This window comes from Siphateles boraxobius, unplaced genomic scaffold (assembly GCF_051911475.1).
Source record: "Siphateles boraxobius isolate OS27281-9 unplaced genomic scaffold, OSU_SipBor_1 5, whole genome shotgun sequence".
In the NCBI taxonomy this organism is placed as follows: Eukaryota; Metazoa; Chordata; class Actinopteri; order Cypriniformes; family Leuciscidae; genus Siphateles; species Siphateles boraxobius.
In genome coordinates this window covers 10,525,875-10,553,158 of record NW_027509141.1, presented here as the reverse complement: position 1 = coordinate 10,553,158, position 27,284 = coordinate 10,525,875, and the positions used below count along the sequence as shown (strand labels likewise).

General features: G+C 41.7%; 1 protein-coding gene across 1 annotated transcript in view; it reads left to right on the top strand.

The window, feature by feature from the left end:
• The window catches only part of adgrl4 (adhesion G protein-coupled receptor L4), a 65,351-nt gene extending 39,068 nt beyond the window's left edge, over positions 1–26,283 (top strand). Inside the window, exons 7-16 of the mRNA XM_077202813.1 lie at positions 15,982–16,165; positions 17,158–17,274; positions 17,369–17,568; positions 17,658–17,834; positions 22,286–22,489; positions 22,610–22,830; positions 23,289–23,355; positions 23,682–23,773; positions 24,409–24,577; positions 25,914–26,283. Of these exons, the coding sequence (XP_077058928.1) occupies positions 15,982–16,165; positions 17,158–17,274; positions 17,369–17,568; positions 17,658–17,834; positions 22,286–22,489; positions 22,610–22,830; positions 23,289–23,355; positions 23,682–23,773; positions 24,409–24,577; positions 25,914–25,976 (1,494 nt within the window). The 3' untranslated portion in view covers positions 25,977–26,283. The remainder of the gene's footprint in view (positions 1–15,981; positions 16,166–17,157; positions 17,275–17,368; positions 17,569–17,657; positions 17,835–22,285; positions 22,490–22,609; positions 22,831–23,288; positions 23,356–23,681; positions 23,774–24,408; positions 24,578–25,913) is intronic.
• Positions 26,284–27,284: the final 1,001 nt, after the last annotated feature.

The following is a 27,284-nucleotide window of genomic DNA, read 5'->3' as shown; positions in this document are numbered from 1 at the left end:
AACCATTTGAGCAAAATGCTCACCAGGAGTTTCATGATGGTACGCCACAGCAGCCAATCCAACAGGATAAAACTCTAAGTCTCCCATTCACTCTCAACGGGGCACAAAATACAGTGTATAGACCACTTAAGGAGGAAGAAAGTTACAAACCCATTGCAGATGGGCGCTATGCACCTCCACCTACCCATAAGGCTCCTTATATCCCAAACAAATACCCAGCCGCTACCTTTCCAACACCTAATCGGGTCCAGTACAAGATAAACTCACCGTCAACTCCTCAGAACGCTGACCTAGCCCAGTATCTGGTGAGAAAGGAAATGGTTAGCTCTGGGCTCCTTGCCTTTGATGACCGTCCAGAAAACTATTGGGCATGGAAATCGTCTTTCCTAGCAGCCATAAAGGAGCTAAATCTATCTGACCAGGGAGAGCTTAACCTCCTCGTAAAATGGCTTGGGCCGGAGTCATCAGTACAAGCCAAGCGGTTAAGGTCAGTGCATTTTAACAATCCTAGAGCAGGTGTGTATATAATATGGCAGCGCTTGGAAGAAATGTATGGAAGCCCAGAGGTTATTGAAAATGCCCTACTGAGAAGACTTGAGACCTTCCCAGTCATCTCTAACAGAGACATACACAAGCTTGTGGAATTAGGTGACTTGCTAAGAGAGCAAGAAGCTGCTAAAGCGGAGGGATACTTGCCTAGAATCCTATATCTAGACACATCAAGGGGTGTTAATCCAATAGTGGAGAAGCTTCCTTTCTCCCTCCGGGACCGCTGGATAGGGCAGGGATCCAAATACAAGGAGGATTTTCATGTCCCATTCCCACCATTCAGCTTTTTTGCGAACTTTGTATGTTCCCAGGCAAAGACCCGTAACGACCCCAGTTTTGCATTTAGCCTCTCCTCTACCCCAAGCCACACCAAAGGTGAAAGGTCACCAAAATAACTCCCCAGAACAACTGTGACAGTCAGAAAGACGGCAGTCACTGCTACAACTACCACTCCACAGGCTAATGCAGCTGCCAAGGATGAACCGGATAAGCAGTGTCCCATACATAATAAACCACACCCGCTATCAAAATGTCGTGGGTTTCGAGGGAAACAGCTTGATGAGAGGAGAACATACTTGAAGGAGAATTCAATCTGTTTTCGATGTTGTGCCAGCACCAAGCATATGGCCAAAGATTGCAGGACAACACTTAAATGTAATGAGTGTGAAAGCGACAGACACATCTCAGCGATGCATCTGGAATGGCCCCTTGATCGCTTGGTGAGCAGCTTCAGCACGCAGCTGAGGACGAGCAAAGCGGGGAGCGTGAAGAGCGAACACCTCCTATAGTCACGTCCAAGTGTACAGAAATATGTGGTGGCTCTACCAAGGCCAGATCCTGCTTGAAAATCTGCTTGGTCAAGGTTTATCATGCAAACAATCCAAGTAAGGTTCACAGGGTGTATGCAGTACTAGATGACCAAAGCAACCGGTCATTAGTAAAATCACAATTCTTCGATCTGCTAGACATTAACAGCAGTGCATCCCCCTATACTCTTAAAACATGCTCCGGCACAGTGGAGACTGCAGGACGGAAAGCAATTAACATAATAGTGGAGTCATTCAATGGTAAAACCAAGGTGAAAATTCCTACTCTGCTAGAATGTAACAACCTACCTGACGACAGATCAGAGATCCCAACGCCTGAGTGCATTAAATATTTTCCTCATCTTGCATCAAGATTCACATAACGGAGGGAGTACAGGGTCCAGTGCAGCCTAGTCTTCAAACATCATCTTACAGCCAGGAGATCTTTCAGGAGACCTGCCGAGATGGTTTGGGGGAAAGTGTGTTTCAAAAAACACCCGAGGATGAGAAACTAGCCATATCAGTAGATGATAACAACTTTCTCAGAATAATGGAAAGCGAAGTGTACATGGATGACCAAAATCACTGTGTGGCACCCCTACCTTTTCATTCACCTTGCAAGCCCCTTACAAATAACAGAGGACAGGCCACCCAGAGACTCTCCACTCTCCAACGCTCATTCAGAAGGAGACCCGACATGAAATACCACTTCTTTGACTTCATGCGGAAAGTCATCGACAACCAGCAGGCAGAGCCGGCTCCTCCATTGCAGTCAGGGCAAGAATGCTGGTATTTACCTACCTTCGGTGTCTATGATCCGCAGAAGCCTGGGAAAATCAGGGTGGTTTTTGATTCCAGCGCAGTGTTTAAGGGAACGTCATTGAATGACATGCTCCTCAGCGGACCTAACCTCACCAACACTCTAGTTGGAGTCCTACTAAGGTTCAGGAGGGAGCAAATAGCCATTACAGCCGATATAGAACAAATGTTCTATGGGTTCAAGGTCAGAGAGGACCATCGCAATTTCTTATGATTTCTGTGGCACCGAGATAATGATCTTAATAAGGAGATCATTGACTTCTGGATGAGTGTACACGTGTTTGGGAACAGCCCGTCACCCGCAGTAGCAATATATGCGCTGAGGAATGCTGCTGGAACAGATTCATATCCAGCGAACATACGTTCCAAGTTTCCATGTCATGTTGTAAAATGATAGACTTATGCGTTTTCTCAGACGCATCTACTATAGCAATAGCGGCTGTAGCCTATCTGCGTGTCATGGACTCTGATGGAAAATGGCATGTAGGGTTTGTAATGGGAAAAACAAAGCTGGCTCCTTACCCCATGCACACGGTGGCACGCCTTGAGTTTTGTGCCGCAGTCTAGGCAGTTGAACTGGCAGAACTGATCCAATCTGAAATAGATGTAGAGTTGAAAGCAGTCAGGTTCTATACAGACAGTCGTGTTGTGCTGGGCTACATTTACAACAGATCAAGAAGGTTCTATACCTATGTAGCTAAACGAGTAACTCGCATTCGGAGCTCCACCAAACCAACACAGTGGCAGTACGTTCAAACCGATGAGAACCCTGCAGATCATGGAACCAGGCCGATTCCAGCGGCTTACCTGGCCTCATCCAGTTGGTTACTTGGCCCTCAATTTCTCTGCCAGCCAAATACACATCAAGAGGATGAGGCAGAATTGTTCGAGCTAGTGCAGCCAGATGCAGACAAAGACATTCGGCCTGAAGTCACCTCTCTTGCAACAAAAGTCACAGAGCAGTCTCTTGGATCACAAAGATTCGAAAACTTCTCTACCTGGAAGAGTCTAGTAAGAGGCATAGCAAGTCTCATTCATGTCATTCTCTGGTGAGATTAAGAATGATGAATGTAAGGGATGGCATCAATGTAGGCAGCCACACACCACAGAACGCTGTCAAGCCAAGACAAATATCCTCAAGGCAGTGCAAGAGGATGTGTATCAGGTTGAGCTAAAATGTCTAACTCAGGGTATCAAAGTTCACCACCACTAAGATCCTCTTGTTAAGTTGGATCATTTCCTTGATGAGAAGGGACTGCTTAGAGGGGGAGGTCGAATACACAAAGCAGATCTGGAAGATCAAGAGAAACACCCACTAATCCTTCCAGCTGGACATCATGTAACCACTCTCTTAGTCCGGCACTATCATGATAAAGTGGCACACCAAGGTCGTCACTTTACAGAGGGCGCATTACGTGCCGCTGGAGTCTGGATAGTAGGAGGGAAGAGGCTCATCTCCAGCATCATATTCAAATGTGTCATCTGTAAGAAGTTGAGGGGCAAGCCTGAAGTTCAGAAGATGTCTGATCTGCCCACTGACAGGTTGGCTATGGACCCGCCTTTCACCCATGTAGGACTTGATGTTTTTGGTCCGTGGAATGTTGAAACCCGGCGGACACGAGGTGTTGCTGCTGAGAGCTAAAGGTGGGCTCAAGCCTCATCAACGCCTTAAGGCGCTTCCTATCCATACGGGGATCTGTCAGACACCTCAGGTCAGATAGAGGCACCAATTTCATTGGTGCATGCAGAGAGCTTCAGATTAACTCTGGCGACCCCGAGGTAAAGAACTACTTGCAAGACCAGGGCTGTACATGGACCTTTAATGCACCTCATTCTTCACATATTGGAGGAGCTTGGGAGAGGTTGATAGGAGTGGGTAGACGGATCCTAGATGCGCTGCTAGCGAAGGATGGAGTTACCAGACTTACCCATGAAGTCCTAACAACCTTGATGGCTGAGGTTATGGCCATTATGAATTCCAGACCACTGGTTCCTATCTCATATGATGTAGAGATACCTGAAATACTCTTAACTGCCATGTTACTAACCTTAAGGCAAGTGTTACTCCCGCTACCCCAGGGAATTTCAAATTGTACCACCTATGCAAGGGACAGTGGCGCCAGGTCCAGAGCTTGGCGGACTCCTTCTGGAAAAGGTGGAGGCTGGAGTACTTAGCAACTCTTCAGCCGCGGAGAAAGTGGACCAAGGAGAAGCATAATCTACAGGACGGTGACGTTGTTCTGATCAAGGACGTTCAAGCAAGGCGCAATCAGTGGCCTCTCGGATTGATAGTTGAGGCCATTCCTAGCTCTGACAGCAGGATCCGCAAGGTTATGGTGAAGACCTTTAGCCAAGGGACAATTAAGGAGTATCTTAGGCCAATTAGTGATGTTGTGTTACTGATACAAAAGGGAGAAGAGTAGATTGTGGTATAATATAATTATACCAAGCGGGGAGTGTTCTGACTCTTATCAGTGTCAGTTCTTTGTTAGAAATGATATGTAGCGACATCTGGTGGAATATGGAGTCATTGCGCTTGTAAGGAGATTGTCAACAGGTGTATATGCAGACTGAATGCTCCACCACCAGCGTTATTTGTGTATCCTTGGAATAGATCCATCCGTGAGTATCGTCGCTCACAGTCATTTAAGTAGTTAAAACATGTGTAGATGTTCTACTACTGTTGTTTAAAAGCATTTATTTTCAGTGAAAATCGGGTTAATGCTAAGCGTTTTGCTAACCGCTAGAATGGATTTAGCTGTGTTATACATACAGAGTTAGCTCAGTCTGTTAAGACTCATTTAGGATTGTTTTCTTGCCTGTGTTTTATTTAGCCCATTTACCTATGTTCTTTGAGTGAATCATATTGTAATATATGCTGTGGTTATTATATTTATGTTGATGTTGCACATATTTGACTGTAACATAGTGTTTATTTTATACTGTATTGCAGTTTTACAAAAAAGAAAACAATCAAGATTTCAGTAAAGAAAACACTCAACCTGGAGTCAAGCCTACTGAGTCTTATTGATGATGTTCGCTATCTGTCTAACAATACAGTGACGTATCTGTCAGGACAGAATAGTGCCACAAGGCCTGCTGGTTTAACACAAATAACCTTTCCTCCTTTACTCTTACCTTTAAGCACAGGGCACTCATTTTTCCAATGGCCTTCACAAAGACAATAATTACAGAGAGGAATCCCTGGGCATGTGATCTACTCTATCTTCAAAAATATCATCCCTTTTCCAAACTCAAAATTACTCTTGTGCATTAAAATATAGTCATCAGCCAACTCAGCAGCTTTAGCAGTTGTTTCAGCTTTCTGCTCATTTATGTATGTTGCTATTCGAGCAGGAACACAGTTCTTAAACTGTTCAAGCACAATTAAGTTAGTTAACTCTTCAAACGTGGTTACCTCAGATGCCATACACCAGCGATTAAATGCAGTAGTGAGCTCTCTAGCAAACCCCACATGAGCCTCCTTTAGACCCTTAGACAATGTTCTAAATTTTTGTCGGTACGCTTCTGGTACTAACTCATAAGCTTTTAAAACTGCCGCTTTAACGGTACAGTAATCGTTGCAGTCCGAGAGTGACAGGGCAGAATAAGCTTCTTGTGCCCTGCCCATGAGCACACATTGTAAAAGCAGTGTATGTTCCTTACTAGGCCAACCTCTTGCCTCCGCTATTCGCTCAAACAATATAAAAAAGGTATCTGGGTCTCGCTCGTTAAACTTAGGCATTAACCTCAAATTTCCAGCAGTGTCAAACACTTGAGGAGCACCCTGCAAAGGATCAGTTGAACCATTTAGTCCACCTTCTCTCATTATTTCCAAGCGATATTTCTGCAGCTGAACATTAGTCTGTTCATTTCTAGTTTTCTCACGCTCTACTTCCAATTTCAAACGTTCCTGTTCAAGCTGTAACAACAATAATCGTTCCTGTTGTTCAAAAGTTAAAGAGCCAACATGAGGTTTAACTTGAGAGGTGGTAGCGTTATCGGACATTTCAAACAAGACGGCCTTTTTTATTAGTCTTGATTTAAGTACCTCTTTAATTGTACTATCCTTTAACCTCTTATCTCCAAGTTCAATTTCGTAATGAACCGCAATCTCGAATAACTGATCTTTTGTACACGAATCAAGCAAACCTTCAGCAGGAGAACTAATAAACTCTTCGACTAGATTAGACATCTTTCCAACCCTATAATCTTCATGTGGTTACTGGTGAGGGTATTTTAAGCACCAATTCCCTCTAGTATGAAGAAAAGAAACCAGCACGCTGGCGACTCACTCATACCATGGATATGCACCCGAGACAACTGCTCTACTCACGGTCGCCACACAAAAATAAAAAAGTTACATTACATCCACTCATTCCAAAAGGGAATGAGCAGCTAAACCTAACCAGGGAACACAAATGTTGTTAAATATTCCTCCCACAACAGGATCTGCAAAAATCACTTACCTCTTACAAAAACAGCATGGGACAGCCAAATTACAGATAGCCTACAGCATTCCACACATTCCGTTGTCAAAAACAAAACAAACCCAACGCGTATTTCCTTCAAAGTACGATGTATAAAAACATCCCAAACAATAGCGCTAAACAAACAATCTTACAATTACATTCGGTTATTCAACACGCCAATTTACTTACAAAATATCGTACGGAAAAAAAACAAAGCGCTTCCAAATCATGTCGAAATACAACCAGAATTTTCAAACGTTAAAGGATGGACGAGACCCCATTTGTCACGGCCGGCTCGCAAGCCGCGACAAAGGAGACAAAACGTTGGATATTGCTCAAAAAGAATAACATTTATAAAAGTAAGAATAATTAAATGAGAAGGAGACGAGACGGAACGCAAACAAACAACGGAATCCAAGACACGGCACGAGGATGGGAGAGCGCACAGTGCCAAAGCTTCCAGTACCTGGTGTAAGGACCATGGTGTCCCTGTTCTTAATTGGCCAGCAAACTCGCCTGACCTTAACTCTATAGAAAATCTATGGGGTATTGTGAACAGGAAGATGCGATACGCCAGACTCAACAATGCAGAAGAGCTGAAGGCCACTATCAGAGCAACCTGGGTACTCATAACACCTGGGCAGTGCCGCAGACTGATCGACTCCATGCCACGCCGCATTGCTGCAGTAATTCAGGCAAAAGGAGCCCCAACTAAGTATTGAGAGCAGTACATGCTCATACTTTTCATGTTCATACTTTTCAGTTGGCCAACATTTCTAAAAATCCTTTTTTTTGTATTGGTCTTAAGTAATATTCTAATTTTCGGAGATACTGAATTTGGGATTTGTATTAGTCGTCAGTTTTAATCATCACAATTAAATGAAATAAACATTTGAAATGTATCAGTCTGTGTGTAATGAATGAAAATAATATCCAAATTTCACTTTTTGAATGGAATTACTGAAATCAACTTTTTGATGATATTCTAATTATATGACCAGCACCTTTATGTGTATATATATACACACACACACACACACAAACATATATATATATATATATATATATATATATATATATATATATATATATATTAGGGGTGTAACGATATTCAAACCGAATAACCGTGATACAGAACACACGATTCGAATCGCGATACTCTCATTGCGTACCGAACACGCCCCTCCCCGCCCCCTGCTACCCCGGCCCCGCCCAGCCCGGCTCAATGGACCTCATGTCTTATGTGTACATTACACAATGAATTCAGTTTTGTAGCCTAACCACCAGTAACGCCAAATAACATGCTCCGTGTTTTGTTACTTTCGATAATAAGCAAGGTGTAATCTTTCAAATTCTGTCTATTTGATTACGAAATTCAAACAATAAATGGCGTTTTGGCGCTCTTTGCTGTGGCGTGACAGATCGCTGTAGGCCTACTAATGGCGCTTTTCCACTGCATGGTACGGTACGGTACGGCTCGCTTCGGCTCACTTTAAATGGTACCACCTCTGTTGAGGTTGTACCATTGTACCATTGTACCTTTATATCTTTAATCTCTTTTGAGATGTGTTCGCACACTTTTTTGTACAGTTTTGGCAGTGCGGTCTCGGAAAAATACTTGCGTGATGGAAGAGAGTACCTTGACTCTAAGTATTCCAGTAGGCGACGGAAGCCCTCATCTTCAACAACTGACATTTGTTGAGCATCTAAAACAATGAATTCTGAAACTTTCTTTGTTATTGCCAATGCTTTCAAGTTTTCCGTCGGAAACTTTTCACATCGTTGAAGTGCATCTGCCAAAGTTAGTTGCTGGGCTGTATTGTCTCCTGCTCCTTTGGTTTTGTTGAGCTGCAGGAATTCGGCGTGCTCCTTAGCATGGTGCTTTTGGATGTGCTTGATTAAATTGGTAGTATTGTACTTTGCAGTACTACCACCACCCCGTGAAACATTTACTTTGCAAACATTGCAAACAGCCGACGAACTAGTTGGCTTGGCAAGCGTGAAATATCTCCACACAGCCGACTCTTTGGCGCGCTCCATGTTGCTTAACGGTTAACTCAACTCTTCCAGCATGCGATGCGACAAGTGCTGCTGACGAATGACGTAGGATGTTCTGCGACGGAGAAAAAAATATATTTCGATCCAGCTATTTTGTCAATATCGTGACCGATATCCGATCTTAATATCGGATCGGTGCACCCCTAGTTTTAATAAGCCAGAATTGTTTACACAAAAGATTAAAATCGAAAACTTAACCCCCAAAAACCTACAAGAAACTATAAATGAGGCCTATAGAGAGAAATTAACTTTCATACGGGTTACATAAGCAGAGAGTATTTCTTTATATTTTGAATTGGTTAATTTAAAAGTAGTTATTTCAAGCTTTATATACAGTAGATATATTTCTCATGTCTGTGAGTCAAGAAGCCAATAAGCTTAGTTTCGATTAATTTTTTAGATGTGCTCCAATTCACGGAGACCGAGGTGGCAGGAAGCGCATCCTCTTTGTTTTCTACAAAAAGCACAACATTTTCTTGCAGTTGTGAGTTTATGTAGACCCTTTTCAGTTTCTTATGATGTCTATTAATGATATTCTTATCTGTATGACCATTAATGAGAGAGTATTTTAAGTTGTTTCTGCTGTTGTCAGGAAAAATGCAAGGGATTGCACAGGCACTTCCATGTCTTGCAGTAAGCGTGCTATACTTTAGCATCCACATTTCGCACAAACACTTGAATGTCGCCTAATAATAGGTTCATGTTAAAGCGAGCAGCCATGTAAAGTTGCTACTTACATGTTTTAAATGACAAGCCATTTTTTAGGTTGATAGATGATTTGCATTTCCTCCAACATACTGTAATTACCACAAAGAACCACAGTAAACGATCTGTCCCTCATGGACTCCGTGACTTCACCACAAGTTTTTTCTTTCTGTGACTAACTGAGATTTTGGTTGACTAAGCCTCTTCTAGTCGTCCAACATTTAGTCGACTATTAGGGGGAAGCCCTAGGAAACAGTGAGTTTGGCCCCTGAGAGAGGGGTCAAACCTTAAACTATGGTCTCTTAGCTGAGGTTGCTCATCAGATCCGGATATGGCCTGGATCCGGCGGGCTCAGGATAAACAGAGAGATTCTATTCAAAAATAAATAAATAAACACCTGTAAACATGTTGATATCAAGACAAACTATAGGGCTGCACAATTCTGGGAATACATTTTAGATTTTTCACACACACACACACACACACACACACATATATATATATATATATATATATATATATATATGGAAAATAAACCATTAAATAGCACTTTCTGGAGAGTTTTGTGCAAAGAAATGGAGAAATTGAGTATTACATGATATGTGAAAAACTGCAAGGTTAAGAGCATATACTTTGCATTGTTGTAGTTTCAACAGGTATTAGGACATTTAGCATTTACATTACTGTTAATCAGTCATCACTTGATTACACATTGTATTACCTTGTTATAATATATATTGACCCATACAATGTGCCAAACATTAATGTGCCACATGAAGAGACAGTGCAGCATATGACAGTAGCAACAGCTGAGAAGATTTGGGTCTGTGGTGACCAGGTCCACCTCACACACACTTCCTTCTCCCATTCTCTCTCTTTACTATTACAACACACACACTCATCCTACTCTGCATCATTTCTCATCAAGACGTGAGGTTAGAATTATACAGTTCTATCTCTGTTTAGGGTAGTTCTGAGATTTTGAGCATCAAAGTTTTTAAATCCCTGCTGTTTTGTGAGATGGAACCTTTTTATTTTATTAATAACTACTAACAAATTTTTTTTTTTTTTTTACAAAAATAACACCACACAGGCATTAATAAACACCTAATGGATAAGATTATGTCAAAAACTCAATTTCCACCAAAAGTGGAGATAGAACCATATAATTCTAAGCTCACGAATATATGCACAAGTCACAAAAATAAAACAATCTATCCTTGTGGAAAGGTTGCTTGGTAGCTAAATGTAGGTCTAGCAAGTCTTATATTTCTGTAATTCACACAGATCAAATACAAATATGCTGACTGAATATATTGCTAGTTTATTTTGAGTAGCCAGCTAGCAGTTCTCTTGGCAGTTTGCTGATAATCCGTTTGTCTGAAGTAAAATGCTCAAAATATCTCCTGAGAAAAATCACATGGTCAACATAATCTGGTTATTTAATTTTGATTTAGTCTTATTTTACTTACCTTGTCATTCAAGGCCAGGGCACTTTTTGTACATTTCTGGAACTTTTGAGCGCTTCCACATTCCGCGCAACTACGGATATCCCAGGAATATTCATTATACATGGCTGCGTACATTTATCTGTGTCACCTAGATGCGGGTGCGCGAGCGGTGGGCGATCATGGTTGATTGACAACGAGATTACGCAGCTGAACAAGAATACGGCCGTGTTCCGATTGTTCTCATTTCAGCTCCGCCGAGACAAAATAGACATGCCATTTCAAAAATCTATAATTTATTTTCAGAAATATGTTTTCAAAAGAATCACTTTCATCAAATTTTATGTGGCATAATTTCCAGTAGGCAACTGACTGCAAGCGAGCAGGCTTGTGCCGAGGCTGAGCCCCGGAGAGCCCCGGCCCAATTTAACCATATATATCTGAGTCTTCGGTGTCACAAATTCCTTCAGAAATCAGTATAATATCATGATTTGATGCTCAAGAAACATTTTTCATCATCATCAATTTTGAAAACAGTTATTTACATTTTTAATTCAGGATTCTTTGATTAATAGAAAGTTCAAAAGAACAGCATTTATCTGAAAAATAATCTTTTGTAACATTGAACAATACTGTTCAAAACTTTGGGGTCAGTAAGAATTTTTATTTTATTTTTTGGGGGAAATAAATCAAATAAATCGATACTTTTATTCATCAAGGAGGAATTAAATTGATAAAAAGTGACAGTAAAGACATTTATAATCTTACAAATGATTCTATTTCAAATAAATGCTGTTGTTTTTAAATTTATGTTCATCAAAGAATAAAAAAAATGTATACAACTGTTTTCAACATTGATAATAATCATAAATGTTTCTTGAGCATCACATCATCATATTATACTGATTTCTGAAGGATCATGTGACACTGAAGACTGGAGTAATGATGCTGAAGATTCAGCTTTGATCACAGGAATAAATTACGCTTTTTACTATATATTCACATAGAAAACAGCTGTTTCACATTGAAATAATATTTCACAATATTACTGGGTTTGTTTTGTATTTTAATCAAATAAATACAGCCTTGGTGAGCATAAGTGACTTCTTTTAAAAACATAAAAAATCTTACCGACCCCAAACTTTTGAAAGGCAGTGTATATATGTATATGTATTTTGTAAATTATATGTACGAACACCTAGTTTGTTGTGCCTTGTATATAGGCATGTGTAGGGCTGCATAAAATAATAACAATAGCCTAGATAGCAGGCAGCCTATAAATCGTTAAAAATGAACACTTCAGTAACACTACACTAGAAAAACATATATTGTTTATCATATGTTACTTCAAATATTTCTATTCGTTATGAAATGAGATGAGTTTGGCGTGAAGCCTAATGTGTGGTGTGTTTTGCTTTTCAAACACACAGCGTCACTCAGACCCAAACTCAGCGCATGCAGCGATCGAGCCCGCTCCAAACTATGAAACATTATTGTTACATTATACATCTACGTTTGAGCATATATCCACAAACACAGTATTTAACAGTAAACACAGGTCTAAACATTAAAATATTCACCATATTAGAATAAACACTCATACTAGCATACTCGTATCTCATTTCATAACATCTTAGGCTGGCACCAGTTTAGTAGCTACAATGTAAAGTTTATGCAACGATAAAACACTTACTAGTATGTCTCTTACCTTAAAAATTGTTCTCATTTTTTAAAAATGTGTCCTTCTGAGGTAAATCCAAGGTAAATCCTCAGCACAAACAGTCTTCCAAACTGATGAAAAGCAGAGAAATACTGGAGTCGCTGATTCTTTGTTTCAAGCTGATGAGGGCGTTAACAGCTCTGCGCTCCTTCACATGGATCATTTGAATGAGAACAGCTCGCCCGTGTGGGGGTGTGGTCACATTAAAGTTAATGGGCTCGGGCTGGAGAAACTGTACATGTCTTTGCTTTCATACGGATTTCTTAAACCAAGAATATTTGTTTTTGATATGATTTACATCATTTAAAAAAGGAGACTTCAAGTTTTCTTCACATTGAGAGAGAAGACAGAACGTGCATCATGTTTTTTTTCTTTATTTTACGAAAAACACAACTTTTTGTTTTTATTATTAGTGTACACAAATAAAAGAAGACATTTAACAGTTTTTAATGATGTATAACACTTGCCTGTATGACAAAAATCGACAGAGTTATTTGAGTTTCTTTTGCACTGATAAGAAAAAAAGCGAGACTATCGCGCCGGCGCGATAGCCGACCCCAGGGGGTTAAGATGGAAAAATGCGGTTCCCTTTTGTTGTCACTCCGAGTTATGTCGGATGACGATGAATGGGGTTTCGCTTAGAAAGCCTATCGACTTCGAGTATACAAAACGAGCCAATGGCAAAGAAATGCCATGGGTCTGCGGAATTTGCATAGCGTATCTCCGCCTTACCTCGTGGGTATAAAAGGAGGACACCGGCAACATGCAGATATGTTTTCGCTTCGGAGCCAAGAGTATCTCTTCACTCCACAGCCATTTCTGACTTCGCCCTAAGAGACGAGCCACTTTCTCCGGTGTTGGTGTGACGGCGATATGCAGCGATCTCATTGCCTAGTGATCTGTGCAGTATCTGCCAGTGAGTGTGTTTGTCCTTGCTCACTTCAATATCACAGAGTTTTTTCCTCTCACAAAAGAGCTCACACGCGGCACGTCTTTTTAAGATGAAGGCACCCTTTCTCCTGGCCACAGCCCTCTCCAGCCCCGCCCCCCGCTATACGCCGGGTTAAGCGGCACTCTTGAGATGGGCTACTCAGATGGGACTCAGTTCTTTCCAGCAGCTGGTAGCAGGGCCACTCCTTTCCCCGTTGGAGGGCCGAGGAAGAATCCTTATTCTCAGAAAGAACTGACTCTCCCATCTCTGAGCACACAGAGTTCACGGACGACACGGTGCGCCGCCCCCGAGCTCTGCACCCCTCGTCCCCCTCTGTCTCGGAGCCGGATAAAGTGCATGCCGTCCACGGACCGTACCGCTCTCATCCCCCTCTGTCGCCAGACCCCTGGCAGAGCAGACCCCCGCGTAACACTGGTCCTTCCCTGGCCTCCTCTGTCAGGGTGCGGTTATGACCGTGCCCCCACACCGGGCCGCTATGTCGTCCACGTCCGGGCCGTTCATTCCGCTTCGCTGCACCACCGAGGGGACGTCTATGGTTCTCATGACTCCGCTGGCACAGTCTTTGGGAGCCTGGCTAGAGCTTCCCAATCTGAACCGCCCCTTTCACAGGCTGCCGTTCAAGATGCTCCTGGCCAACGCATTTGGCCTACTTTTATGTCTCCGTTCTCCTTCGACCCAGACCGTACCTACGATTTGCTGTCAGGGGGCGCGCATATCAGTACGCTGTTCTCCCATTCGGGCTAGCCCTGTCACCTCGCGCCTTCACAAAGGTTGTCGAGGCAGCCCACGTTCCTTCAGGGGAACACGGGGTTCGCATCCTGAACTATCTCGGTGACTGGCTATCCTAGCTCACTCTCGAGACCCGGTTTAAGAACACAGGGACCTCGTGCTCCGGCACCTAGCTCATCTGGGGCTTTTGGGTCAACTGGGAAAAGAGTAAACTTTGCCCCGTGCAGAGGATCTATTTTCTCTGTATTGACTTGGTCGCCTTCTCCACTCAGCCACTGCTGACTTGCCTGAGACAATCAAGCGCAAGAGTGCGGTTCCACTGAAGTTTTGTCAGAGGCTCCTGGGGCATATGGCGTCCGGAGCCGCAACATCGCCGTTCGGATTGCTCATATGAGACAGCTTCAGCTTTGGCTTCGCGACCGAGTCCCGAGGTGGGCATGGCAACACGGCGTGCTCCGAGTACCACTTACTCCGACCTGCCGTCAGACCTTCACCCCGTGGTCAAACCTCAGTTTCTACGGGCTTGTGCCCCTGGAACGAACTTCCGGGCTTGTTGTTTCTCAACACATGCCTCCACCACGGGCTGAGGCGCCATGCGTAATGGACACACTGCCGCCAGCTCCTGGACAGGACTCAGCGCCCTTAGCATGTCTATTGCCTCGAGTTGCTGGCAGTATGCCTTGTTCTGCACCGTTCTTGCGTTGCTCAAGGTCAACGCGTACTAGCCCACTCTGACATTACTGCATCAGTAGCGTACATCTACCATCAAGGAGGTCTACGTTCCAGGGACCAGTTCGGGGACGCACAGGTAGATCTGTTTGCCATGACTCGACCCATTGCGCTCTGTTTTGCTCCCTGTCCGAGGGCACGCTTGGCACGGACGCACTGGCGCACAGCTGGCCGCGGTGGCCCGCAAGTATCCTTTTTCCCTCAGCGAGCCGTCTTGCACAGACCTGTGCGAGATCAGGGAGGACGAGGAGCAGGTCATTCTGGCTGCGCCGCACTGGCCTGCCTGGACCTGGTTCTCCGAACTAGTACTCCTCGCAACAGCACCTCCCTGGCCAATTCCTCTGAGGAAGGACCTACTTTCTCAGGGACGGGCACCCTCGTACCGATCTTTGGAACCTCCACGTGTGGCTCCTGGACGGGACGAGGCAGGTTTAAGTACCCTACCACCAGCGGTGGTGGCTACCATCACTTCCGGTAGAGCGTCATCCACGAGACACGTCTATGTGTTGAAGTGGAACCTCTTCGTCAACTGGTGCTCTTCTCACCGAGAAGAGTTCCTCCAGCACTCCTGACGTCGGCGCCAGTGTCTATTGCCTGCGCGTCGGCTAGGTGCCTCCCGTGTGCATGGTCCCTCCTCTGAACGACCCCCACATGTGTATTTCCACTGTAAGGCTCTCTGAGCATGTGTCTTCCCTTGGCAAGCCACCTTGCCACCCCTGGGGTTGAAATATTCCACCTGCGGCTGGACACCCCAGGGTTCTCCATATGCATCCCTCTGGGTCCTATGTGTATTCTCTCACTTTGCATTATATGAGTCTATATAATATACCAGTTTCACTTTTTTAATGGAAAAACTGAAATAAATCAACTTTTTGATGATATTCTAATTATATGACCAGCACCTGTAAGAGACTTGCAGGCCCTGTCATATGCTCCTTCTGCCTGTTACAGTCGTAACCTGAGACGTTCTGTGTTTTCTGTATTTGTCTCATAGAATTTGGTTTTTAGTGTGAATAACTTAGTCGAGAAGGATGAGAAGGTGGAATGGGACAGGATAAATGAGGATTTGAGGAAGTATTACATCACCACACTCCTTCACACAGCAGAGATGGAAACACTGGCCCTGTCTGCTGGATACACACACACTATGCAGATGCAGGTGCATGCCGGTGAAGTAGGTGAGATTTGTGTGGGTTAAAATATAAACAAACACTCTCTAAGGAGTATCTGTAAAAACTGGGCCCAATGTTCATATTGGGGAATTTTCCATTTAGATTTTTCGCAGGTATTTAACCATTTAAATTATGCCTTTCATTGGGTTGTATTTAACACACTTAAAAATAAAGGTCCCAAAAGTTTTTTTTTTTTGTTTTTTTTTGCTGTTTGTTTGTTGGTTTGTTTTGTTTTGTTTTTTGCAGCACTGCAATATAAGAACTATGTTGGGTCTCCCAAAGGAACTGTCCACTATAAAGAACCTTTTGTTAAATAGAACGGTTCCATAGATGGTTAAAGGCTCTCATTGAACTACAGACAGCAATAATAACCTTTATTTGTACGAGTGTAGAGTTTAAAAGAAATGCCTAAAAACTTAATGGATAATGTACTGGCATAAAATTACCAGTACATTCTCCATTTTCCATACATTTTTATTTCTTACAGTGTATTATTAATTTTCATATACTGTAAATCTTAAACTTTCTGAAAGAACAATTAAAGGATACACTATTAAAAAAATTACTGAAAATGTAAAAACATCCTAATTAGTTAACCGAAATAGTTACCATTTAGAAATAAACCGTATGAAAATCTTTAGAACATACAGATTGAATAAAATTGAATACTTTATTCAACAATAAAATCAAAGTACATTATTATAGAATGTTTTATAGCTTTATTGTTATTTCTTGTGATTGTTTAATATAAATATGTTATGGAGTCATTTTATAGAAGTCGCTGCGTGATTAATAACATTTTATTGTTTTTTTTTTGTTGTTTTGTTTTTTTAATACCTTTTGTATTTTATTCCATAATACCTGAAACAATGGCACCATATTTTTACAGTGGTTTTATTTGCAGCACACTTTACATTGAATTTACTTGTGCAATTTTTATTTATTTATTTTACCTGCTTTTGATGAAAGCGCTAATCATTGTGTTGAATGATTTCTAGAAATGGAACTATACACATTTGAACCCAACCAAGCACATAAGCATCCAGTTTCAACCAACATCCAAGGAAACTCAATTTCACTGACCACTAAGAATGCAAAAAACCAAAGCAATAATGGTTTGTAATAATGCTCTTTCTTAACTTCATAAAAAATTGAATACAAATGCACCAAATGATTCAAATGCATGTATTCCATCTGTCTCTGCTGTAGGAAGCACATCCATTCTATTTCTAATCTATAACAGTATTGGGGATCTTTTAAAGCCAACTGATGACCCTGGTGTGGCCGATTACTCTCGCTATGCAGCAGCGGGTGAAATTACAGTTAATTCGCCAGTAATAGCAGCAGCCATTAGCAATCCAAAGACATTTGCACTGAACAACGTGACCTTCACTCTCAAACACACACAGGTGCAGTCTGACTGATTGATTAATTAACTTGAAATAGTTGTTGCTTTGAATGTCATTTGCATTGAACAAGTTTTGATTTTTTCATAAAGGCGATAGATCCTGCCCATGATGAGACTAAGTGTGCATTCTGGGAGTATTCCCAGAGCATGATGGGACACTGGAGTTTGGAAGGCTGTACACGCACTCGTGTGAATTCTACTCATACTTCATGTTCCTGTGATCACCTGACACACTTTGCTATTCTCATGTCCTCTGCTCATGCCAATGTAAGTGAACTACTGCTTTCCCCTACTGGTCTCCTCACAAAACACGGTGGCCCAACAAACATTTATTGTTATTTCTACCTGAAACTTTTAAATAATTTTACATTATCATTCAAAGGTTTGGGGTCGGTACGATTTAAAAAAAAAAAAATTTTTTAATTACTACTTTTATTCAATGAATATATAAAAAATGTATAAAAAGTGACAGTAAAAATGCCACAAAACTGTTTTCGCCATTGAAAATATTAAGAAATGTTTCTTAAAACATAAAAGTATTAAATAATAGAATGATTTTTGAATCTGTGACACTGAAGACTGGCGTAGTGACTACTGAAAATTCAGCTTTGCTATCACAGAAATAAATTACATTTTAAAATATATTAAAATCAAAAACTGTTATTTTAATTTGTTATAATATTTCACGATGTTACTGTTTTACTCTATTTTAATCAAATAAATGCAGCCTAGGTGAAAACACTGCAAGATCCGACTCCAAACTTTTGAACGGTAGTATATATATATATATATATATATATATATATATATATATATATATATACTATGTTTATGATTGATTAAGTCACATTACATATTAATAAACCTGACAAAAAAATTATTAGACTGATGTTATCTTTAAAGTACACTTTTAAAGTTACAGTGAAGTTACCTTAATCATTAGAAATACAGAATGTAGTTCTGTTTGCTCAGTCCAGTATAACATATTCGTGGTGACTGCTATCACAAACCTCCCTCATCCTTGTTAGGAATTTGAACAAACTCCTAACCCTAAATATTAAATATCAGCATGAGCTGGTCGTGGAAGAATACACCTATTGGATCGCCGTAGGGATCACCACATATGGAATCCAGCGAAGCACAAGTTACACAAGCATACGAGCACTAGGCCTAGCGTCGGACTGTCGAAAGGGTGCAGAGGAACTCTCCAGGGTTCGCCTGAGTGGGGAACTCGACTGGAGCAAAAAAAAGCGCACACATCCGATCCATGTGAAGGGGAGTGGCGCAGTAAGCCGACACTAGGGGGGAACTTCGGTGTTACCGGCTGGTTGAAGCGAGCACACAGGAAGAAACCGGCTCAACATGTAGGCTATTAAACCTAGTGAATGTGTTAGGTGTCGCCCAGCCCTCAGCTCTACAGATATCTGTCAGCGAGGCGCCGTGTACCTGCGCCCAAGCAGAAGCGACACCCTCGCGCTCTCAACCCGGGCAGGTAAGGCACACCTTGGGCTTTGTAAACCAAGGCGATGGCATCCACTATCCAGTGGGCCATTCTCTGCTTGGAGACAGTCTTTCACTTCTGCCTGCCTCCGTAACAGACGAAGAGCTGATTTGAGGTCCTCAGGCTTTACGTTCTGTCCACGTAAAGGCGCAGAACGCGAACGGAATAGATAAAAGCCAGGGTTGGGTCTGCCTGCTCTGAAGGCAGCGCTTGCAGGTTTAACACCTGGTCCCGGAAGGGAGTTGTAGGAGCCTTGGGCACGTATCCAGGCCGGGGTTTAAGGATCACGTGAGAGTTAGCCGGGCTAAATTTTAGGCACGATTCTTTTACCGAAAATGCATGCAGGTCCCCTTCTCGACGGCCCTGGAAAGCACAGCTGCCCATTCTAGATTGGACTCGGGCAATGGCACACCCCAAAGGGGACAACACAGCCGAATCCTCATACCCAGAGGACTGAAGCTCCCCCTTTGATGCTGCAACCGACATCTGATCGTCAGGAGGAGCTCCAAAATACACGACTGGTCATCCATGTGAAGGACCAGCACACTCTTTTGGAGGCTACGGCGGAGTTAGTGAGGCATGAGGGGAAGCACTCACGGTAACTCAGATCACCCTGGCTAAGCACCGGAGTAGGCCTACTCCGAGGTCCAGAATAAGCACTAGATCGGGGCATAGGTGAGGGCACTGCACCTCCCTTGAGGTAAGCGAGTCTCGATCTCAATGCTGCCATAGTCATATTCCCGCAATGGGAACATGAGCTATTCAAAAAGCTGCCTCAGCATGCTGAATGCCCAAACACGAGAGGCAACTATTCTGGCCGTCTGCTGGCGCCAGGGAACGATTGCATCCAGAAACGCACAGGCGGAATGACATCCTGAAAAGGGCGCACTGTCACACCTGTGTTGCTCTTTTAGTAGAAAACAAAAAACTGAATTTTCAGTACTGAGGCACCCAGGGATAGCCGTGGTGTAATGAGGTTTACACACTCATACTGAGTTTACACACTCAGTATGAACGCCAACCGAATCCGACACACACACACGATGCAGTGCTGTGAAAACAGCAGTTGTGAGCTGTAATGCTTGCGGCCACCGCTGATCGCGCAATCACACCAACACTGAGGGAGAGAATCTGTAGAGTCTTCAACGTTGTTAGAGTCATGTAGATCTGAAGTCAAATAGGTAGCTCGGCTCCAAAGTGACAGACAATGTGTGCGTGCACCCGCTTCCTGTTTATACCAGCACTGCAGGGCGGGGCGCATGACGCGATTCACGCATGCCAACGTCCATTGGCTGGTTCTTTAGACACTTCGAAGTTGATAGGGCTCCCTGATGTGATCCCACTTACCTCGTCATGTCGACGTTAGGTCGAACATGAGCGACTTTATTTTACAGTTTCCTTGTTACATGTAATTACCATAGTAATAACAGTAAATTATGCATAATTACATGCAACTAATCCTCAACCAAATCCTAATCCTACCCTAACCCTATAGTAAGTACATGTAGTTGTAATATTACTCAGTACTTAAATATATAATTACACTGTAACAATGACACCTTAAAATAAAGTGTAACCCAATGTGCTATAAAACCACCCAGAACACCTTAGCAACATGGCACAGGTGAGTGTCACACACCTTTTCTTCAATGTATGCTATTATTACTTTGTGAAAACAACTGACTCAATTTGTAAACACGGTACAATTATGGCTCGTTTCCACTGAGCAGTACGGTACGGTACAGTACGGTTCGGGTCGGGTCGGGTCAGTAAACCATGATCCAGCTAGCGTTTCCACCGCCAACAGTACCCTACTTGATAGGCGTGGTGTTTGCCGGAAAGAAGCGATCAACGTGATTTTTGCGCGAAGAAGAAAGCGACAAAGTAAACACCAATGGATGGCATACAGCAGATCTTGTCCTTGCTTCTCGTCATGTTTGTCACAAGAAGACAAGCGCCGACATTAGGCATTTCTCAATACCAAGTATGTAAAGTTCTCAGCAGAAGGACTCCCGAGGACGCGAGTCCGGTAATTCACCACATGGAACAGCGCGTTCTGCATGTACATTTTAGGCAACAATAAAACGAAATATGTTATAAAACACCACTCTGCCTCTTTTCGTTTTCATTTAAATAAATTTTAAACATTATAGGCACACAAATGTGGTTCAGGCAATGTATAGACCTGATTATATACATGTTTAACGTTAGCCTATTTATAACAAAACGAAATATAAAACACAACCCTGCATCTTTTCGTTTAAATTTAAAAAAATATTAAACATATTCCAAGCAATATGTGCATTTGTACAAATGTTGCAATAAACAACATTACAGTGATAATCTTGTAATAAAAAATGACAAAACTCAACCCTATTTCTTTTTGTTAAATTTCAGTTCTATCGATAATAGCCATTATAAAAGTATAAGTAAAAGGTAACGTTACAAGAAGCTATACAATAAGAAATAAAGCAAACAATTCAGTCAAATATACAAATTCAGCGCTAGTCTAAAGTTAACTTTACAACGGAAAAGTTATAGCCTAAATATATGAAACTTCACTTAGCCCGCAGCCAAAACGATTGGCCAGGGAACGAATTATCGATTCACGAGACCAAAGATCACCCGTTAGATATACACAAGACGAATTACCACTAGCTGCTACAGAGTCAGCGGCAAACGTCAGAACGACTAGCCGAGGAAAGGCTGTTCCAGGTGGGGAACAAGAGCGCCGAGCGCCCGGTGATCGCCTAGAATGGATCAAATTATCATAAATCATTATAAATAAACCGCAGATTTGAGCTTTAAACAACTACATTCTCGCCTCAAAAACTCTTAAAACTACATTTCGTGAAAGAATAACCGTAGTATTATATTCCAACTGTATATTAAAAAATGGCGCTTCTTATGTTGCCATTCCCCTCGCGCAAGTGACGATCTCTGTCAACCAATCAGCGTTTTGCAGTGAGTCTAGCTCCACCCTTTAGTACCGTACCACTGTGCTAGGTACCCCAACGGAAGGGTACCCAAAAAGTGGTACGGTACGGTTCGGCTTTTTGGTACCATTCACAACTTTTGACAGTGGAAACGCAAATAATTGCGTACCGTACCGAACTGTACCGTACCGTACCGCTCAGTGGAAACGAGCCATTAGAGCAGAATTCACAATTTGGTTGTAAACAATCCTAACTGCCTTTTCCTGCTATGTTTTATGTAGTTGCTTGCACATTATAATGTTCTGACGAGGATAACGCAGTTGGGAATGGTGATCTCCATAATATGCCTGTCCCTGTGTATCTTCACATTCTGGTTCTTCCGAGACATTCAGAACACCAGAACCACGATCCACAAGAACCTGTGCTGTAGCCTTTTCATGGCCCAGTTCATCTTCCTCATCGGGATTAACAAGATTGCACACAAGGTTCTCTCCTCAGACTTGTTTAATGTGTCAGATGGCAACATAAACCCTTTACAAAAGTAGTCTATTAAGAAATGTAGTGCAATGTGTTGATGATTCATGTTTGTTCACTGTGTGTTTCAGTGGTTCTGTTCTGTTATCGCTGGCCTACTGCACTATTTCTTCTTGTCTGCATTTGCCTGGATGTGTATAGAGGGGATCCATTTGTATCTCATTGTTGTTGGTGTCATCTACAACAAAGGTTTTCTCCACCGGAACTTCTACATATTTGGTTATGGGAGTCCCGCAGTGGTTGTCACAATTTCTGCAACACTTGGCTATAAATATTATGGCACAAGTACTGTGTAAGTTATTATAATTTAAATTTAGTGGTACTTGCAAAAGAAAGTATGACTATTACAATGAGCAATCCACCTTATTTTTAACTTAAGAGTGATCCACCTTATTTTGATCCACCAATATTATTTTGAATGAGCAAGGCTTCTGTTGTCTTCAGTTATGTTTGCTGTACCAATATTGTATTTTATGCTGCTTGAAATTAAAAACTGTTATTTGCTTCCATATTATATTATTTACTATCATAATCATAAACACAGGCTTGTAGCTCAAATAGTTACCATTTATTGAACTTTATTCTTCTAGTTATTTAATGTATAGCGGCTAACAAATCGTAATTCTCATACATTCACAAAAAATAGCTTGCAGAATAAGGTGGATTGCACCACTCACATTTTCTTCCAACAATGTAAATCGAGTTTTACAATAATTGTAATTATTATTTCATGTTATTAATCTTATTAAGGTGTTGGCTGAGCACTGAAAATAACTTCATCTGGAGTTTCATAGGACCAGCTTGTCTGATTATTCTGGTGAGCATCTCTTCTTGTGTTAGTGTAACATCCAGTAACTGTAGTATAGACTGTCTATAACCCATGAACACTACTCTGGACTCATCTACACACAGCAACAAATCTCAGTTATGCTAATACAACCCTTTTCATTAGAACTATGCTGTATTTTTAATTTAAAATATTTAAAAATGTAATTTCATTAGAGCTGTCAATAAATGTAAAAAAAAAAAAATTATTGATAGCATGATATGCCGTTTAATTAATCAAATGAATTGCTGCATGTAGTTGATACTGTACTTTCTTGTTGGATACATATTACATTGAATTTATTTATTTCCTCCCAGGTTAATCTGCTGGCATTTGCTGTGATCATCTTTAAGGTTTATCGTCACACTGCAGTAAAGATACCTGAAATCAGTCACTATGAAAATATCAGGTAAAGAAATTGTTCATCATTTTCACATAGTGTGAATATTTCTGTTTGATGCTACTTTTATCTTATTTTGTTTATTAAGTAATGATGTGACGGTAGAACGTGTGACAGACAGTTATACGATTCGATTTGGGAATAAAGAGCGAGTTGTGAGATGCCAATCGCCTCCGTGAGTCAGTCTGGCCTCTGCAATAACTTCAGCTGTGAGCTATCCCGTCGCGTAATTGCGTCACTTCATAACGTTCCCATGGAAACAGGGTGAAATGGCTGCTCTTGTGTGAAGCAAACGCAACATTTTTCAACTTTCTGCTAAGATATATGTGACTTTTTTGCAACGAAAATGCGAGGATTATGAAATCATGCAAGCCCCGCATATTTTGCACGGAAATCGGCAATTTATGTGGCGAAAGTGCTGCGTATTTGAAAAATGTGGCCCCCGCATGAATATGCGGACTTTGGCTGATTATGCATTGAATTCAGCGATCGCATAATCGCGTTTTTCTGGAGGGACTAAAAAGTAAAATTTAATTTTATTCATGTCAGGGTATAGCTAAATTCTAAAGTTACTAATCAAACAGAAGCCTGAAAAATATTACAAACATATTTTTTACTTTTCCTATTCAATAATTATTCCACAGGTCTTGTGCAAGAGGAGCTATTGCTCTTCTATTTGTTCTGGGAGTTACCTGGACATTTGGTGTCATGCACATCTTATATGAGACCACCCTAACAGCATATCTCTTTACCTTCGCCAATGTGTTCCAAGGGATGTTCATTTTCATTTTCCTTTGTGTTCTATCCAGAAGGGTAAGGTGCACACTATTCTACAATTCCCTTCAGATGTAACTCAGCATTACGTTTTTACTTTGATGCTATGGGAATGCCCCTGAATGAGCAAGTGTCTGAAGCACGTGTGGAATTGTAAGTTTTATTGACCAGGTGAGGTTAGCTGACATAGTGTAAGCGTGTCATGAAGACCATAAATAGGCACCTGAAATAAAGATCATCAGCTTCTTTGCTTTAGGAAGCCAGGGTTGTGTTTGAGAGACCCTCTGCAAGTCATAAGGGTTATGCGCAGATACTTTGTACCCTTTGTTTTTGGAAGACCCCAGCGTTGCCTAAGGTCCAAGTCTTATGGCATGTTGCCGTCGCAAGATTATTGCCTATCGGACCCCTCTCTCACAGACTGGAGTGCAGTCCTGTATGCATTTTCCCCAGATCACTCTGCTCCCGGGATTTCTAGGTGAGTATTCGCCAGAACAGAGTTCATTTGTTGCTAGTGGCTCTGGTCTGGCCACCCCAAGTCTAGTGTTTGGACCTAACATCTCTCTGGAAGGCCCTCCACTGGAGATTCCGACCAGGAGGGACCTTTAGTCTAAGGCCCAGGATTCTCCACCCCTGTCCCAAGATTTGGAAGCTGTGGTTTGGCCCTAAAGGGTGCCAACTCATAGATTCCAGTCTCTCAACTGAGGTTGTGATCCAATTTATTTAGCCTATGATAGGCATGGAATGGCTTTACCTCTAGGCATCAACTGCCCACTCAACTAGGAGTCTGGCCTCTTCTAAAGCATTATCTAAGGGTGCGCCTTTACAATATGTTTGTGCTGTGGTAGGCTGGTCCTCTCAGCACACATTCATAAGGTTTTACAGTTTGGATTCATGGCTCTCAAGTCATTTTGGGTTAATCCTCTTAGTGGACCACAGGGTTTGTGTGTAGCGTACTTCAAAACCTTGCTAGTCAGGCATTTTTCAGTATGGCAATGTGGGTATTAACATTCCCACAGCGTCAACATCAGTGTTGAATTCCCTTGAAAGTGAACGTCTTTGGTTATGTAACTCAGGTCCATGAGAAGGAAACGAAACACGGCGTCGCTTTGCCATACCTTATGCATGCCTGAGCGTCTTACTTCAGATAATTAGAATTTGATTCAAGTGCCTATTTATAGTGTTGATGGTGTGATTACACTTTCACCTGACCTCGCCTTTGGCAAATAAAATTGCTGTGTTTCCACACATGCTTTAGACATCATAATGCAGTGTCTCATCTCCCTTATCAGGGAACTGGGTTACCTAATCAGATATGTATTTTTTTTCAGTACCATTTTACACCTTAAATTGCAAATGTTTTCTCTTTTATCATCAGATTCAAGAGGAGTACTACAGATTATTCAAGAATATTCCATGTTGTTTTGAGTGTCTGCGATAAACTTTATCAAGAGAGATTAACTTCAGCGCCAGTTTACAAATGCTTTTAAATCTAAGCACTATAAATGATGTACTTATGAAAATGTGTGCGAAAGTTCCAATATATTTATTTTTTGAGAGAAAAGTATTAAAATGTTATAAAAACTAAAATTTTACTGAATGCTATGATGTAGAAGTTGTATAACCAATTGCAGTCAGCAGCTATAAGTTTTACAGTCAATAGCAAAATATTTCTTTCTTTCTGACAACTCTAAGATGATTTTCTATGTACTGTATTATGGACTAATAAAAACATGTATCTCCTTTGATGTGTTCATGTCGACCCAAGTGCAGAGTTAATAAATCTGAAACTATATTTAATACACAGTAATGTCAAACAAAGCCGGAACAAGTAGGCAGGCCATTCTGGGTATAGAACTGGGGCAAAACACAGAACTGGATTAGAAAAATACTTAAAAAGAACAACACAGAAACTAGAGCAAAGGGCACAATCTTCTCCTGGCATATTGCACAAAACAATCCTATGGATAGAAGGAAACACAATAAATATAGAGGGAAAACCATGAGAATCAGGTGTTGGCAATTAACAGTAGCCTACGTGAACTAGACAAGGGTTAAATGAGGGTGCGTGGCAAAAGGAAACATGGGGTCAGGACAAGGGGAGGACAAGGAGAGCACATGTCAGACACAAAAAAAAGTCGGCATTCGAAAGCTTTTGCCTCCTATCGGCAATGACTGCAGGCAGTATTTGTGCATGAAACTGATTTTGGACATACTTCTTATTGGCGATAATTAAGTGGATATTTAATTACTAAAGTACTCGTTTTTTTGCTAGACATTAAAAGTGGAAAAAGTTGGTCAAAAATTACATTTACACAAACAAACAGATGTAATTTTTTTACAGAATCGAAGGCACAGGATAGTGGGATTTCATAGGCAACGGAGCGAAGGATATTTCTATGCTGCCTTGTTTCATGTGCTTTCATGTCATGTTTTGTGTTGTGCTGTGTAGCACGCAGCTTGTTTTTTTTTCACTAGTTGTGTGCTTTCATGTTGTCATGTTTTGTGTGAACACGTGGCTTATGAGTGATCTCATTGGCTGCATGTTCATGTCTCATTTTGTTTGAGCACAAGGCTTGTGATTTGTTTTACTGGCCATGTGCTTGTGTTTTTTGTCATGTTTGGTGTGAACACATGGCTTGTTATGTTTCTTGTGCCATTTGCTCTCCTGTTGATTGTCTAGCCCCTCCTATCTTGTTACCTGATTATGGATTAATTTGCCCCACCTGTCCTCCCTTGTTATCTGATT